General features: G+C 36.0%; 1 protein-coding gene across 3 annotated transcripts in view; it reads left to right on the forward strand.

The window, feature by feature from the left end:
- The window catches only part of MED13 (mediator complex subunit 13), a 109,369-nt gene that overhangs the window by 84,598 nt on the left and 6,438 nt on the right, over window positions 1-18,333 (forward strand). For all 3 annotated transcript variants that reach the window (XR_007459163.1, XM_049636528.1, XM_049636529.1), the window contains 11 exons: window positions 1,927-2,150; window positions 3,814-4,003; window positions 4,958-5,420; window positions 7,527-7,746; window positions 8,590-8,781; window positions 8,966-9,189; window positions 11,672-11,814; window positions 12,271-12,429; window positions 12,540-12,725; window positions 14,654-14,802; window positions 17,410-17,583. Coding sequence is in view for 2 of the 3 variants with exons in the window: in XM_049636528.1 (XP_049492485.1) it covers window positions 1,927-2,150; window positions 3,814-4,003; window positions 4,958-5,420; window positions 7,527-7,746; window positions 8,590-8,781; window positions 8,966-9,189; window positions 11,672-11,814; window positions 12,271-12,429; window positions 12,540-12,725; window positions 14,654-14,802; window positions 17,410-17,583 (2,324 nt within the window). In the remaining variant the exon portion in view is untranslated. The remainder of the gene's footprint in view (window positions 1-1,926; window positions 2,151-3,813; window positions 4,004-4,957; window positions 5,421-7,526; window positions 7,747-8,589; window positions 8,782-8,965; window positions 9,190-11,671; window positions 11,815-12,270; window positions 12,430-12,539; window positions 12,726-14,653; window positions 14,803-17,409; window positions 17,584-18,333) is intronic.

The following is an 18,333-nucleotide window of genomic DNA, read 5'->3' on the forward strand; positions in this document are numbered from 1 at the left end:
CTCTCCCTCTCTCTCCCTCTCTCTCCCTCTCTCTCCCTCTCTCTCCCCCTCTCCCTCTCCCTCTCCCTCTCCTTCTCCCTCTCCCTCTCCCTCTCCCTCCCTGTCTCTCTCTCTCCTTCTCTCTCTCTCTCTCTCTCTCTCTCTCTCTCTCTCTCCTCCTCCTCCTCCTCCTCCTCCTCCTCCTCCTCCTCCTCCTCCTCCCTGACTTGTGTGGTCTCTGTCTCTCTCCCAAAATAAATAAATAAACTTAAAAAAAAATACTTGAACTATCTATTGAAGATTGTCTCTGAAAGGTGGGAGTAATTGGAGCTTTTAAAATATATTTGGAGGCACCTGGGTGCCTCAGTTAAGTGTCCCAACTGTTGATTTCGGCTCAGGTCATGATCTCATGGTTGGTGGGATCAAGTGCCACATTGGACTCTGGACTGAGTGTGGAGCCTGCTTGGGATATTCTCTCCCTGTCTCTCTCTGGCTCGCTCTCTCTCGCTCTCTCTGCTCCTCCTTTGTTTACGCACGCTCTCTCTCTGTCTCTCTCTCAAAATAAATTTTAAAACTGAGGTTAATGTTAGTATCTGCCTCATGGTTTTTGTGTGGATTAAAAGAGTTAACATATGTAAAGATCTTTGAACAGTATCTAGCACATAGTAAATGTTATAACTGTTCACCATTTTAATTTGCCTTCTCTTAATGAGATTGAGATCTTTTTATGTATATTTGTTTCTGTGGATTTTGTTCATATCCTTTATCCATTTTTCTGTTAGGTTGTTGGTCATTTCTTAGGGATTTATAAGTCCCCTTTATATGGTAAGGAAATGAACCTTTTGTCATATATATTGCACATCTTTTTTCCAATTCATTGTTTAATCATTTGGCTTTTGTATAATGCTTTTTGTGCCAAATTTTAAAATTTATGTAGTTATAATAATTAACTCTTTTTTAAAAATGTTTATTTATTTATTTTGAGAGAGAGGGAGGGAGGGAGGGAGGGAGGGAGGGAGGGAGGGAATGAATCCCAAGCAGGCTTCGTGCTGTCAGCACAGAGCCTGACGTGTGGCTCATCCCATGACAATGAGATTATGACCTGAGCTGAAATCAAGAGTCAGACGTTTAATCAACTGAGCCACCGAGGCTCCCCAGATTAATCAACTTTTAAATGGACAGGTTTTTATGTTATGCTTAGAAGGGCTTTCCCCAGTCCAAATTTATAAAAAATAAAACTCCTCTTCCATGTTTTCTTTTGTACTTCTTTTTTCATTCTAAATTAATTTTTTTACACTTATTTTTTTTAACTTTATTTGTTTTTGAGAGAGAGTGTATGAGCTTTAGTGGGGGAGGGGCAGAGAGAAGGAGGGAGGACAGGATCTGAATAGGGCTCTGTACTGACAGCAGAGATCCCCATGTGCGGCTCAAACGTGAACCAGCAGATCTTGACCTGAGCTGAAGTCAGAAGCTCAACCAACTGAGCCACCCAGGTGCTCCAATGGATTTACATTTAAATGAGGTATAAATCATATGTTTTATAAAGACCATTTAGCAAATGCCTAACTGTGGACGCGTCTCAGTCATTGGCTTTACATGTTTTTGTCTTTAATTACTTCTAATAATGACTTCAGTAATTTTGACATTTAAATAAAAAAGAAGACAGAGGCACCTGGGTGTCTTATTTGAGCATCCGACTTCAGCTCAGGTCATGATCTCACAGTTCGTGAGTTCAAGTCCTACATTGGGCTCGCTGCTGTCAGCACAGAGCCCACTTCAGATCCTCTGTCCCCATCTCTCTCTTCCCCTCCCCCACCTGCACACATGCTCATGTGCTCTCTCTCTCTCTCTCTCTCTCTCAGTCTCAAAAATGAATAAACATTAAAAAAAAAAAAAGACATGTAACTGCTGTAAAATGTTTTCTTAAAATCTGATTTTCTTATTTAGGAACTGATGAATCCCCAGAACCACTGCCAATCCCTACGTTTTTGTTGGGTTATGATTATGATTTTCTGGTGCTTTCTCCATTTGCACTCCCTTATTGGGAGAGACTTATGCTGGAACCCTATGGATCTCAAAGAGATATAGCCTATGTTGTACTATGTCCAGAAAATGAAGCCTTGTTAAATGGAGCCAAAAGCTTTTTTAGAGACCTCACTGCAATATATGAGGTAGGTGTTTAAAAAGAGGTAGCATTTTAAGACTATAATTTGTATGTTTATATATGAAATGTACTGGGCAGTTCAGTTGATTGTACAGAATAATAATGATGTGAGACTAGTTGTGTAGTTCTCATACTAGCCAGTTATATTCTTCACAGCATTAGACCGGGACCCTTTGTTGGATATGTGTGCCATGTGTCACAGTAGAAATTGCTGTATTGGGGAAAAACCTTCAAGGGCATATATGTACCTTTTATGATCATCTTTTTTCTGAAACAAAGGGTAGTATTAAATAGCCAGGAAAAAATTACATTTATGAAAATTCTAGTCCTGATTCTCTAGGACCTCAGGTACTGACACTAGGCCTCACTTTCATAAAATAAAGCTGTGCTAGATTTCTCTATGATCATTATTTTTTTTTGAAATTCTTGACTGATCTTCTTAAAGTTATAATTCTCATGTTGTAGCCATCATGAGTGCAGTGATTACAAATTTTAAGTGGTACAGGACATAAAGCCTTACTTGATTATACCTTTCTTTTCCTACAAATGTTGGAAATCCAGTCCTTAAAATTTAATTTGACAATCTGAATTGTTAGTTTGTGTTAGTTTAGTTCCTTATAAATGTTCCATTTAATTGCAAGTCATCTGTAGTGTGTTTGGGAAATAATTATTTCCCAAAGAGTGTTACTTGTTCTGCAAAGTCTCTCCAGACAAAAGTTCCATGATTAAATAGCTCTGGGGAAACATTATGCTTTATATTACTTTTTTAGAGATTCACTATTCATATTAGATTATTAAAGCCTTTGAAAGTCTTAAGAGTAAAGAAATTCTCTCTATATTTTCTTAATTTAGTGTTACAAACTTATTTGATATTGGGCTTCTTGTAATAGACATCAGTGGCCCATAGAATTGGAGGGAGAGCTGGCAAATTCATAATGTATATACAGTTTTTATTTTGATTTGACTGGGATATATGTGCATTTTTATGCTCAGTTATATCTGTATTCTGCAAGTTTTCATTCTTCAAACTATGCTTCTTGTGCCATTCTTATCTAGGTGTTTTATTTCATTGGAGATAGTTTAATTTGGATTTCTCATGTGAAAGAGAAAAAGATGTACCGTTTCACTCTTGATATTTTTATTCCAAATGTTAATTATAAATTATAAAGCTTACTTTAAATAACTTAAATGCTTGGGGCTCCTAGCTAGCTCAGTTGTTAGAGCATGTGGTTCTTGATCTTGGGCTTGTGAGTTGGAGCCCCATGTTGGGTGTAGAGATTACATAAAAATAAATGAATAAATGATTATTTAAAATATGTAAGAGATATTTTTAAAAATAAGTAAAAATAGGGGCGCCTGGGTGGCGCAGTCGGTTAAGCGTCCGACTTCAGCCAGGTCACGATCTCACGGTCCGTGAGTTCGAGCCCCGCGTCAGGCTCTGGGCTGATGGCTCGGAGCCTGGAGCCTGTTTCCGATTCTGTGTCTCCCTCTCTCTCTGCCCCTCCCCCGTTCATGTTCTGTCTCTCTCTGTCTCAAAAATAAATAAAAAACGTTGAAAAAAAAAATTAAAAAAAAAAATAAGTAAAAATAAATTAAATGCTTTATTTATAACATGTACTCAAATACTATAATAAATTCACTAATTCTGTTTTCTTTATGTATATCTCTAGTCCTGTCGACTAGGTCAGCATAGACCTATTTCTCGACTGTTGACAGATGGGATCATGAGAGTTGGATCTACTGCATCAAAGAAACTATCAGAAAAGTTGGTAGCAGAATGGTTCTCTCAGGCAGCTGATGGTAACAATGAAGCATTTTCTAAACTCAAGCTTTATGCACAAGTCTGCAGATATGACTTAGGTATTAAATTTGCATTTATTTTATAAGATCAGTGGTAGCAAAGTGTAGCTTTAGTGTATTAGCTGTTTTTGTAAATAAAATTTTATTGGAACCCAGCCATGCTCATTTGTTTACATATTGTTTGGCTGCTTTTGTGCTATAACATCAGAGCTGAATAGTTGTGACAGAGACTGTGAGACCCACAAAACCCAAAATATTTACTGTCTGACCCTTTACAGAGAAAGTTTGCTGATTCCCAAAATAGGGATTCTATCAGGTAAGAAGAAATTGAGGGTATAAACAATTTCCTTTGCTTCTTTTGGATCTGATGAATTTGTGTTTTTATTTAAGCTTATTAACATTAAGATTTGTTATTGGTTTAGAGATAAAATGACTTGTTGTTACCTCTACAACACCAAGAAACAGTTCTTTGTTGAACTAAGAAAATGACATCTATTTAAGACGGCTTTTAACACCCTTGAATTAACATTGAATTAAATAAATATCAATGGACTTACTTCAGACTTAATCCAAGGAAACACAGAACCAAAATATTGACCCTTATTAGACATCCTGATAATATGAATCCCATAATAACATTTCTATTTTATTTATATCTAGTTAGCTCCCAATTCACTCAATATTAGGAACCCTTTGAATGGTTTGATGAAAATTTGCTTGATATTATTTTCATCTAATTAATTATGCCTAGTAAATATAATTTTGTTATACTTTCATAGGAACCATTTCTTGATTTTGTATGAAAATGCTGGCTTTTTCAATTCCATTTAAAATTTGTTTCTTCAGTTTCTGGGGGGAAATAAAAAGCTTATATCTGCTACACTGCTAGCAAGTAACTAAGGGAGGGTGATTTAAAAAAGCATCAACTAGATAATTATTCACATAGTAGAATAAAAAAAGAACCAATCAGTAAAATAAAGAATTAAATATACTGCCTGTTTTTATTATCTTTAGGTCCTTATCTTGCTTCCCAGCCTTTGGACAGCTCTCTACTCTCCCAGCCAAATTTAGTTGCCCCTACAAGTCAATCTTTGATTACTCCACCTCAGATGACAAATACTGGAAATGCTAATACTCCATCAGCCACCCTAGCATCTGCAGCAAGTAGCACTATGACAATGACTTCAGGTGTTGCCATGTCTTCTTCAGTTGCCACAGCTAATTCAACTTTGACCACAACTTCAACTTCATCTTCATCATCCTCCAACTTGAGTAGTGGAATACCATCAAATAAACTACCCTCATTTCCACCCTTTGGCAGTATGAACAGTAGTGCTACAGGATCCATGTCTACACAAGCGAGTACAGTTCAGAATGGCCAGCTAGGAGGGCAACAGTCATCAGCTCTACAAACAGCTGGGATTTCTGGAGAATCATCTTCACTTCCCACTCAGCCACATCCTGATGTGTCTGAAAGGTACCTTTTTTAAATATACTGTTCTTCACAGAAATGTAAATACATTGTGAATGAACACAGAATTTTTTGGTCTTATCCTTGAAATTTTAGTTTTTGTTACGTTGATTATTTTACTTATAAAAGTATGATGCAGGGGTGCCTGGGTGGCTCAGTCAGTTGAGTGTCCAACTTTAGCTCGGGTCATGATCTCACTGTTTGTAGGTTTGAGCCCCATGTCTGGTTTTGTGCCGTCAGCATGGAGCCTGCTTCAGATTTTCTGTCTTCCTCTCTTTCTACCCCCCCCCCCCCCGCTTGCATGCATGCTGTCTCTCTCTCTGAAATAAACATTAAAAAAAATTATAATGCAGACTTCATAAAGCCTTTATCATAGCATCCTAAAATCTCAGTGTGGGAATTAAGACCTTGAAAACCATTTAGGTCAACTGTCCTGTGATGTTTTGAATCTCTTCTGTGACATAATTGTCAAGTAGATTTGCCTTTGCAAATCACTCCCAATGATATAGTAGTTCCTATTGAACTAGTCTGTTCAGAACTTATTAAGAGTCATAACCAAGATTTGAATCTTAGCTCTGCCATTTTCTGGCTGTCTTACTTTAGGAAAGTTGTCTAAATTTCTGAGCATGTTTCTTTAATGTAAAATGGGAGCAGTAGGGTATAATGTACATTAAGTGCTTTATACAATGTTTTCCAAACATATGAGTTATTTATAGTGACAACAATGATGATGGCAACTCTCTATTCCTTTTATGAAGGTTTTGAATGAGCTTCCTTTTGATTTATAGATTAGGTTAGCCGGAGCTTGGTAATAATCTTTCAGCTACCTAGATGCATTTGGCTCAAAGTTAAAAAACTCATTTATGTAAGTAAAAACAAACCATTAATTACCTAGATGGATCCATTCATCTTGAATATGTAAATAGATTTGGTGTTTTTAAAAAATCGTATCACCATCAAAGAACGAAGCTTGTTCACCATTAAAATTATGAAGTGTGAAGTGGATTAGTATAGTCTAAAAATGTAATAGAACATTGACTAAGTTTGAAAACCTGGTTCCTTTCTGGTCTAGCTGTGCTTTGTGATTTTCAGCAGCCCATTTAACTTCCCTTTGTCTCAGATTTCTCACTAAAGCACTAAGCGCTCTGGCATTTCTGATATTCTGTGGTTTTAGGAATACTTTTCCCTTTTTTAATTCAAGACCTCTTAATGCAAGCGTCTTTGTATACCATGAAATTGTGTGCACAATGTTTTACTATTCTCTTTGGAAAGAAAGAGATGTCCCTTAATTTTTAGACAGGCTCTCTGACACCACCAGAAAAAAGGGAGAGGATAAAGTATTTAGGGATCAAGAGGATTCCTTAGTAAGACCAAATATTTTTGTCACTGAAGTGTTCTGAGATATACCCTGATGTTTAAAAAAAATATATATTGGCTAAAACACTTTCACCTTCTGGATCTACTTTTTAAATCATCTATTCCCTGTAGTTATTAACTATATGTACCAGGCCTCTTTAGAAACTAGTGTGTTAAACTGAACCAACTTGATGGGAGTAATTATCTATAGGACTAATTTTCCAAAGAAGAACATTGTTTAGAGTAGCGAAATTATAAGTCTACTTGTTGTAAAGCTGTTCAAGAAGTAACTTGGCAAGTTTTGTGAGTGAAAATGTAGTGCTCAAGTGCTTTAAAAGGTTATAACAAAGACAAATGAATTTTTTAAAGTTTTGTGAAAATGTTTTATTTGCGGGAACTTGAGTTCTAGATGACTGGGCAGTTCCAGAATGTAAAAACTTTAGGTATATACATGTCTGCTAGGAGATTCAAGGAAGGAAGGAGGTAGTTAACACTGATGACTTGAAGTCTTCTGTGACTTTCCCAGTGCACACTCAGGTGGCAGCTGTGGGGTGGTGAGCCTTTTCTAGAACACACAGAAGAGAATGGGAATATCACACAACATGTATTCTCTGTAATCCTGTGTTACGTTTCCTAATAAACTACTCTTTTCTCCTTGGGGCACGGAGAGGGGAAAGAACCTGCTTTTGATACTACCTCAAAAAAGGTACAGTACAACTTTTTTTCCTAACTATATATTTCTACCTTAAATTTTAGCACGATGGATCGGGATAAAGTGGGCATCCCCACAGATGGTGATTCACATGCAATCACTTATCCACCTGCAATTGTTGTTTATATAATTGATCCTTTTACCTATGAAAATAAAGACGAGAGCACTAATTCTTCTAATGTATGGACTTTGGGGCTACTTCGATGCTTTCTGGAAATGGTCCAGACTCTTCCTCCTCATATTAAGAGTACTGTTTCTGTACAGGTAAGAATGGTAAATGTTGCAAATTAAATTTATATAAAACAATTTGATGTAGATAGAAGTTTCAAAAATACTATTCTGTATCCAAATTAATTTTTTTTAAAAACCAGGTTCTATTATATTTTACTTTAAGTGATATTATGATAGAAATTTTCGGGAGTTTATGAAGATAAATTTTACAGTCATATCACATTAATAGAGGATAAAAAGATTGCATTTAAGTACATTAAATATTTCTCTTGTGTTGCTTTTATAAACTAATTTTTTAAATTCATATGCTTAAATAGAAGACTAGAGCATGGGCCTATATAATTTTTTTTTTTTCTTTTTACGTTTATTTCGTTGAGAGAGAGGGAGACACAGAATCTGAAGCAGTCTCCAGGCTCAGAGCTGTCAGCACAGAGCCCAACGTGGGGCTCAAACTCATGAACCACGAGATCATGACCTGAGCCAAAGTCGGACATCTAACCGACTGAGCCACCCAGACACCCCTAGAGTATGGGCCTATATAAACTAGAATTCTAAATAAGACAGATTTCAAGTAAAAGTAGTAAATAATGATATTAACTTTTTTACAGATATTTTGAATTATTTCTTTATAGACTATAACAGAACTAATCAATGGCAGTATTAATATAACTGCTGTGTAGAAATTTTAAAGTTTTTATATAACCTGTTAGTAAAATTATTAAAAACCTATGTAATAAAATATAATTCTTTAGATTATAGTTTTAATTAGGTTTTATTTAAATTTTCTGGTAAAAGTTTTTAGAGATTTAGACCCACAGTTCTTTTTATTTTTATTTTTACAAGTTTAACTTTGTAATATTTGCTTATAATTCTTAGATTGTTCCTTGTCAGTACCTGTTGCAACCTGTGAAGCACGAAGATAGACAAATATATACCCAGCATTTAAAATCCCTGGCTTTTTCGGCCTTTACCCAGTGTCGGAGACCACTTCCAACATCAACCAACGTGAAAACATTGACTGGCTTTGGTCCAGGTTTAGCCATGGAAACTGCTCTTAAAAGTCCTGATGTAAGTATGTTTTCTGTGACCAAAATTATTGAATGATTATACATTTTATTTTATACAAAACTACAATCCTCTGTTTATTTCTCATTTTCCAATTATCTTATAATTGAATAGAGATATCACATTTTCAGTAAAAGATTTTTAGGATTGCATAGTACCAATAGTACCTTAATTTTTTATTTTACAGAGACCAGAGTGTATTCGACTTTATACACCACCTTTTATTCTGGCTCCAGTGAAGGATAAACAGACAGAGCTAGGAGAAACATTTGGAGAAGCTGGACAGAAATACAATGTTCTTTTCGTGGGCTACTGTTTATCACATGATCAAAGATGGATTCTTGCATCTTGCACAGACCTATATGGAGAACTTTTAGAAACTTGTATCATTAACATCGATGTCCCGAATAGGTACTTCTGTTTCCTTAAGTGTATCATTAGATCATCCATTTAAAAATACTCTCACACACACTATATTTCATTATTAATGAATAGAAAAATAGAAAATTGGAAGGTTATATCATTAAGTTTTGGAATTGTGGGTGATACTTTTTTTTTTTTTTTTTTTTTTTGGTAGGTAATATATTGTATAATTTAGGAGTATTAGAAATAATTTTGAGAGGTGTCAGACTTTGGCTCAGGTCATGATCTCATGGTTCGTGGTTTGAGATCGAGCCCCGCATCAGGCTCTGTGCTAACAGCTTAGAGCCAGGAGCCTGCTTCGGGTTCTATGTCTCCCTCTCTCTCTGCCCCTCCCCCGCTCATGTTCTGTCTCTGTCTGAAAAAATAAATATTAAAAAAAATGGAAAAAAAATAATTTTGATTTTTGTTACATAGAAGAGAGTAAAGTACCTAAATTCTATGTAATAAGGCTTGACACAATGATTTTAGCCTAAAAAACTTTGAAGCATGGAATGAGAGAGCCTCTGCAATTTAAAAAAAAAAAAAAAATCTAGTAAAGCATCCTAGGACATTTATTTCTCTCATGTGCCATCTAAAATATAGTCCCTAATTAGCTGCATTAACTTCATTTACTAAAATTGTTGACTGAAAATTTTGCCTTTTAAATTAAATATTGGAGTGTCTTTTGAAAATGGTGGCCTTATTTTTAGAATAATTCTTGGTAGTAATTAGGTATCATGGCTAGTTATTTCTGAAGGTTGTAAGTAATAGCTCACAACAGGTAAGCCTCATATTAAGTTATAACTTAATAGACATTTCTAGTAATATATTTCAAGGCTAGTGAACATGGACTAAGAGAACCTGAAAGGCAAGTCCATGAAGTAATTTTCAAAAAATTTTGAGGTTTGGTTCTATCCTTTATTATTTTTTTTATTATATGAAGGTTCAGTTTCTTTAAGTTCAGAAATTGGTTATATACAGAAATATTTAATGACTATTAGATTATAGTGATGCTGAAGAAATGAAATATAGAAACATTAATTTTATATTATTATAATGTTTTATTGGCTATTTTTAATAAACCTTAGAGAAGTACTTCATACCTTATTTCCTTGACACAGTTTTTATTTATTTATTTATTTTAAGTTTATTTACTTATTTTTGAGAAAGGGAGTGAGAGAGGGGGCACAAATCGGGGAGGGGCAGAGAGAGGGAGAGAGATTCCCAAGCAGGCTGCATTCTGTCAATGCAGAGCCCAGTGCAGGGCTCATACCCACGAACCATGAGATCATGACCTGAGCTAAAATCCAGAGTCAAACACTTAACCAACTGAGCCACCCAGGCGTCCCATAAGTTTGATTTTTTTTAAATGCTAAGTTAGTGAGCTTTGGAAATAGTATGCTTATCTGTGAAGGTTGAGAAAGAATAGAGAAAGAATAATATCACCTTTCCAGTACAAAGATAGTATTGCCATTTCACTGAAGTAGAAAGGTCCAACTCTAGAGTTTTAGAGATCTGGGTTCAAATCCCGACACTGCCACTTACTGGCTATGTGATCTTGAGAAAACTACTTTAGCCAGCTAAGCTTCAGCTTCTCTGTAAGATTGGGAGAATAATTTTATCTGCCTCATAGGGTTGTTAGGCTGAAATGAGGTATAACATGTAAATTGCACATAATGCTTGTTATGTGTTAAGTACTTAATCAATCGTTGCTCAGCCAAGAGTGCTTATGTTACGTACTTGCCTAATAAAGGACTTATATGCAGAAAACCCAACAGTGTTGTTTGGTCTGAGAAACATAGTGTTTTGTTTGATATTCTTCAACTTAAAGTATGAAGCAAGGGTTAGCAAACCACAGCCTTTGGGCCAAATCTGGTCACACCTGTGTGGTTAGGTATTCTGAAGGACTGCGTTCATGCTGCAACAGCAGTTATTGTTGCAACAGAATCTTGATGGCCTGGCCTGCAAAGCTTAATATATTGTCCCTTTAGAGAAAAAGTTTGACAATCTCTGGTGTAGAGCAGTGTTTCTGGTGAATTTTGATGGTTCGTGAACAATTTTTCATTTTAAAAGTTAAATATTTTAATGTGTTGGGGCGTCTGGGTGGCTCAGTCGGTTGAGTGACCAACTTCGGCTCAGGTCATGATCTCACGGTTTGTGAGTTCGAGCCCCGCATCAAGCTCTGTGCTGACAGCTCAGAGCCTGGAGCCTGCTTCAGATTCTGTGTCTCCCTCTCTCTCTGCCCCTCCCCCACTCATGCTCTGTCTCTGTCTCGGAAATAAACATTTTAAAAAAAATTAAAATATTTTAATGTGTATTATAAAAACACAAACTAGCATAACCTATGATTTTATGTATATTCTTGCTTAGGACTATGTAGAAAGTGTCAAGCATTAAAATTAAGGGACCAGTTTTTCACAAATTTGAGCTCTTTTAAAATGTCATATGAATTTTAGAAATATTTAATTGTCTCTTGTATTCTGTACAATAGGGCTCGTCGGAAAAAAGGATCTGCTAGAAGGTTTGGTTTACAGAAACTTTGGGAGTGGTGCTTAGGACTTGTACAGATGAGCTCATTACCATGGAGAGTTGTAATTGGCCGCTTAGGAAGGATTGGTCATGGAGAATTGAAAGGTAAAATTGTGCTTTTGATTGTTAATTCATACACTGTTCAGACTACATCTGTGTAAATGTACTGAATAAAATGCAGAGGTTATAAAACTAGTTGTTTTGTTTTCAAAGAGGAATCACAAATGTCTAGTTCACAAATGGCCTAATTCCAATTTTGAAAGGACATTTTACTTTGTTTTGACTTAATGGCAGTGTTATTACTACTGTCCTTATTTTTTGTCTTCCATTTTTTCCTCTTTTTGCCCATTATTGCAGCTCATCCCCTATTTAACAGATCAATTGATGTTGACCTATATTAAAATATGATGTTGAGTAACATCAGCAAGATTTTTGGTTTGATGATGATTCCTATTTGAGGAATGCAGTAACTTAAAAACCATTATGTTTTAACTTTGGTTCTACAGAGTGTTAACAATGCTGTTACTTTGGATGTTATATTTTTACTGTTGATACCCACAGATTGGAGCAGTTTGCTGAGTCGTCGAAACTTGCAGTCTCTAAGTAAAAGGCTCAAGGACATGTGTAGAATGTGTGGTATATCTGCTGCAGACTCTCCCAGCATTCTCAGTGCTTGCTTGGTAGCAATGGAACCCCAAGGCTCTTTTGTTATTATGCCAGGTTAGCTATCCTTAGTTTATATCCGATTTAATTCTTCATGCACTTGCACTTCTAAATATCATATAAAATTGATTCTTCTATTATTGAAAGAAAAAAAATTCTCTTTTCAGATTCTGTGTCAACTGGTTCTGTATTTGGAAGAAGTACTACTCTAAACATGCAGACATCTCAGCTAAATACCCCACAGGACACATCATGTACTCATATACTTGTGTTCCCTACTTCTGCTTCTGTGCAAGTAGCTTCAGCTACTTATACCACTGAAAATTTGGACTTAGCTTTTAATCCCAACAATGGTAGGTGAATTGTTCTTTAAAGGTTTGCAAATATAAAGTAAGTCTTGATGATTGTGGCTAATTCATCTGAAGAGTTCCTCCCCAAACCTATCCGCATCCTATAAATGTTTATGAAACCTGTGAATGTTACTTTATATGACCATAAAAGACTTTACATGTGTGATTAAGTTAAAGATCTTGAGATGAAGAGGTTATCCTGGGTTATGCAGGTGGGCCCTAAATGCAATCACGTGTATCTTTACAAGAAGGAGGCAGAGGGACGTTTGATTATACACAAAAAAGAAGAAGGCCATGTGATGGAAACAGAGAGAAGCAAAGTCAGAAATGATGCTATGCTGCTGACCTTGAAGATGAAAGAAGGGGCTATGAGCCAAGGAATGCAAGGAATATAGTTCTAGATGCTGGAAAAGACAAGAAAAGCTTTCCCCTAGAGCCTCCAGAAAGAGAATAGACCTCCTGGTACCTTGATTTTGGCCTAATAACCAGTACTTTGATTTCAGCCCAGTAAAACTGATTTTGAATTTCTGGCCCCCAGAACTGTAGAGAATTAAGATATGTTTTTTTAAGTCATTAAGTGTGTGGTGGGGCACCTGGGTAGCTCAGTCAGTTGGGCATCTGACTTCAGCTCAGTCATGATCATGAGGTTCGTGAGTTCAAGCCTCACATTGGGTTTGCAGCTCTCAGCGCAGAGCCCACTTCAAATCCTCTGTCCCCCCTCTCTCTGCCCCTCCCCCACTTGCACTCTCTCAAAAATAAATAAAACATTAAAAAAAGCTTGTGGTAATTGGTTAAAGTAGCAATAAGAAACTAATACAACCATTCTTCTACTTTATTGATACTGGAACTAGTGCTATGAATTGTCTCAAAAATATTTACTTATTTTAAAAGGCAACATTGATCATAAAATGTTTGTATAGGTTTTTGCCTGTGCTGTTTACCTGTACATAGACAATAGACTTTGTGGCACATTTTATATTCCTTTATAAATTGATTTGCCAAAATAATATAGTAATTTATATAAACTGCCATAGTAGGGATATAGCTTTTGTAGATGAACTTAATAGATTACATTTTAGTAGAAGAGAAAATAAATGATATTCCATTGTTGCCCTGAATTACCTTAGAACACGGCACATCTCTAAAGTCACAAATAGGGACTATTTAATATTCTCTTCTTTTAATGTGTTATACAATAACTTGAATATTTTATTTAATAAAGAACTAGAGTATTAATTGTGCATAGTCCCATTTTAAATATATTTTCATTCCAAGCATGCTGTTTTGTATTATTTTACTGTTGCTGTTGTAACAAATTAACACATGCTTAGTATCTTTAAACAACACACATTTATTTTCTTATAGTTCTGGAGGTCAAAGTCTGAAATCAGTCTTAAGTGGGCTAAAGTCAGGGTGTCTGCAAGGTTGATTCTGTCTGGAGGCTCTGAGAGAATCTGTTTCTTTGCCGACGTCTAGAGACCACCTGCACCTCTTGTCTTCCATCTTCAGCAGCAGCAGCAGCATAGCATCATCATACGTCCTTCACTGACTCTAACCCTACTGCCTCCCTCTTATTAGGACCCTTGTGATTACATTGGACCCACCTGGATAATCCAGAATAATCTCCCCATCTCAAGATCCTTAGCTTGATCACATCTGCAAAGTTCTTTATGGTAACATATTCACACATTCCTGGGATTAGGATGTGGACATCTTTGGGGGAGGGCATTATTCACACTACCACATGCTTGTGTATAATGTATAGTTGTTTATATGGCTTCTAGAACAATACCTATCACATAGTAGGCATTAAATAGATGTTAATTAACCCATTTTTATTAAAATTCATTAATTTATTTTAACCCTCTTCTGCAAGTGACCATGGGATGTGAAAAATGGAATATTTATTTATTTTTCTTTCTCCTATATAGATGGAGCGGATGGAATGGGTATCTTTGATTTGTTAGACACAGGAGATGATCTTGACCCTGATATCATTAATATTCTTCCTGCATCTCCAACGGGGTCTCCTGTACATTCTCCAGGATCTCATTACCCCCATGGAGGTGATGCTGGCAAGGTAACCCTGTTATAAAAGCTTAATCTAAATGTCATTCATTAACTTAGTAACGGATTGATAAATAGAACACTATTTTTTCCTTGGAAATTAACAAGAAGTGAGAATTATAGTACCTGCATGCACTTTTGTCTTACAGATGTTAATACCTGAATCGCATATTTTTTCTTCAAATTCTTATTTAAATTCTAGTTAACATACAGTGCAGTATGGGTTTCAGGAGTAGAATTCAGTGGTTCATCACTTACATACAACACATAGTGCTCCTCATATCAAGTGTACTCATCACCCATCCAGCCCATCCCCCCATCCACCTCCCTCCATCAGCCGTCAGTTTGTTCTCTATTGTTAAGAGTCTATTAAAAAAAAAAAGTGTCTGTTATGGTTTGTTTCCCTTTCTCTCTTTTTCCCCCCTCCCATATTTTCATCTTTTTTTTTTTTTTTTAAATGTTTATTTTTAAGAGAGAGAGAGAGAGAGACAGAGTGCAAGCAGGGAAGGGGCCGAAGAGAGAGGGAAATACAGAGTCCGAAGCAGGCTCCAGGCTCTGAGCTGTCAGCACAGAGCCCGATACAGGGCTTGAACCCATGAACTGTGAGATCATGACCTGAGCTGAAGTTGGATGTTTAACCCACTGAGCCACCCAGGCGCCCCGTCATCTGTTTTGTTTCTTAAATTCCACATATGAGTGAAATCCTATGGTATTTCTCTTTCTCTGACTTAGTTTGCTTAGCATGATACAGTCTAGCTCCATCCACATCGTTGGAAATGGCAAGATTTCATTTTTTTTGATGACTAATATTCCATTGTGTATATGTACCACATCTTCTTTATTCATTCATCAGTCGATGGATATTTGGGCTCTTGCCATAGCTTGGCTATTGTTGATAATGTTGAATTATATATTATAAACAGAGTCTCTAAGGCTCTGCTGTCCCTGACTTCATGTTTTCTTGGCTTTAGTCCTTCGACCACTCACCATAGCTTCTAATCAGGTATGGCTAGACCAGATTATTTGAGGATTATAGTATATGCTCTAATCTGCCATTTGTATCAGGGCTGTGAGGAGGAACATAATAGAAATATTAATTTTCTCATAAGAATAGGAAAAACACTATCTTCTTCCCTCCATCCTAATTTTTAGTGTTTAGTGTTGGGAAGCAGCTGTCTTGTTCTTCTATTTGAATTCAAAACTGATTGGGCTTCATTTGAGTAACATCTTTATTTGAGTGAAATTAAATATAGTTTTTATTTGATTATAATAGTATGCATATGTTTAGAACCTGCCTATTTGTTTATTCTTTAGAGCCTGACTTTTTAAAATAAGGAAGGATCTTTGCCCCATCTTACCTTGTATCCTTTCCTTTTGTTTTTAACTGGAAAGAAGTAAGATCATTGGGGCACCTGACTGGCTTAGTTGGGAGAGCATGCAACTTTTGATCTTGGGGTTGTAAGTTTCAGCCCCAAGGAGGGTGCAGAGATTAATTAAAAAAAAAAAAAAAAAAAAAAACTAAAAAAACAGTGAGAGTATTAAAATTGTGTGTGTGTGTGTGTGTGTGTGTGTGTGTGTGTGTGGAAAAGCACCAGTAATTTCATCACTTTAAGAAAACCATATGTACTTGTAGCAAATTCCCTTTCACATGTATTTATGTTACAGCTTCCAATATGTATAAATAAGTATAATAAGTTTTTTAACCTTGTTTTCCCATAATTTGTTATGTCATTCCCAAAATGTTGGACATTTAAGTTTTTTTTTTCTTTTTTTCTTTTTTTTTTTTTTTTAATTTTTTTTTTTTTTTCAACGTTTTTTAATTTATTTTTGGGACAGAGAGAGACAGAGCATGAACGGGGGAGGGGCAGAGAGAGAGGGAGACACAGAATCGGAAACAGGCTCCAGGCTCCGAGCCATCAGCCCAGAGCCCGATGCGGGGCTCGAACTCACGGACCGCGAGATCGTGACCTGGCTGAAGTCGGACGCTTAACCGACTGCGCCACCCAGGCGCCCCTTTTTTTTCTTTTTTTTAATGAAAAATTTTTAAGTTTATTTTGAGAGAGAGCAAGTGTGTGCATGCGAGTGAGCAGGAGAGGGACAGAGAGAGAGGGAGAGAGAATCTCAAGCAGGCTCTGCACTGTTAGCACAGAGCCCAACATGGGGCTCGATCCTGTGAACCATGAGATCATAACCTGAGCTGAAATCACGAGTCAGATACTTAACTGATTGAACCACCCATGCATCCCCCCCCCCCCCCTTTTTTTTGGTCTGTTATAGGTAATGTTGCAGTGAACCTTTGTCTGCATATCACTTTTTCTTCTTTTTATCTATTTCCTTAATGTAAATATCTAGAAATACATGGACTAATCTAAAGGATACAAGCATAAGCAGTTGGCATATTAATTTCCTCTTAAAACTCTTGAAATAAATCTCATTCTTTTAGTACTATTACTAATTATGATCTTCTTACTAAGTAGATAGCAATTGATTTTTTTCAGTATCTTTCAGTATTTTTCTAAATTGACATCATAAGATAATGAGACTGATTGCCATTGTGTATATATAGTGCCCAAGTATGTATCAAATGAACTAACACACTTTTAATTTTTCTCTCTTAAAGGGTCAGGGTACTGATCGGCTACTTTCAACAGAATCTCATGATGAAGTAACTAATATTCTTCAGCAACCATTGGCCCTTGGTTACTTTGTGTCAACTGCCAAAGCGGGTCCGTTACCTGACTGGTTCTGGTCAGCATGTCCTCAAGCACAATATCAGTGTCCCCTTTTTCTTAAGGTATTTCCATTTTTATGCCAGTTCCTAAATAATACTAATCGACGGCTTAAGTCTTAAGAAACACAGAAGTGTCTAAGGTCAAATGCATTGCAATATATGACAAGAGCACAAAGAAGTTATCTAATTATGAAACAGCTCCACGTTTTAAATTGATACTAAGTTTGAACTTTTAATTAATCTTAAGTCATATTTCTGGGACCCTTGCTCTTATTATTTTCAGCTGCACATATGGAAGTTTAGAGCTGGGTGAAAACTTCTATTACTTTTAATCTAATAACTTTTCATTTTCTAGGTGAGCATATTAAAGTTCAGAAAAACTCATTTGTCTAAAGTCATAAATTGGTTAGTAGACTAGGATTACAGTCTGGATCCTTTCATGATTATATGGTTATTCTTTGAATTACATCATACTGTACTTCTGTTATGCCTCAGTATTTGGGGGATTAAAGGATTCATAATTTTGTAAGAATATTTGATATTTAGATCCACTTACTACCTCCTTAAAAATTTTTTTTCTAGCTTTGTGTAAATTGCTGTGTTAAAACTATTAAGTCATTTTCAAGTACTAAGACTCCCATAGTGACTTATTTTATCAAAACAAGTTCATTAGCAAGTGCTGTAACAAGGTTGAGATACATCATATAATGGTAAAATGAGATTTGAAAGCCCTATCCAGAGTTTGTTGCTTCTGCTTACTACTTTTCCAAAATAGGAAATTCAGATCTGATTCACTTATTCTTATATATGCCC

This window comes from Panthera uncia, chromosome E1 (assembly GCF_023721935.1).
Source record: "Panthera uncia isolate 11264 chromosome E1, Puncia_PCG_1.0, whole genome shotgun sequence".
Lineage (NCBI taxonomy): Eukaryota > Metazoa > Chordata > Mammalia > Carnivora > Felidae > Panthera > Panthera uncia.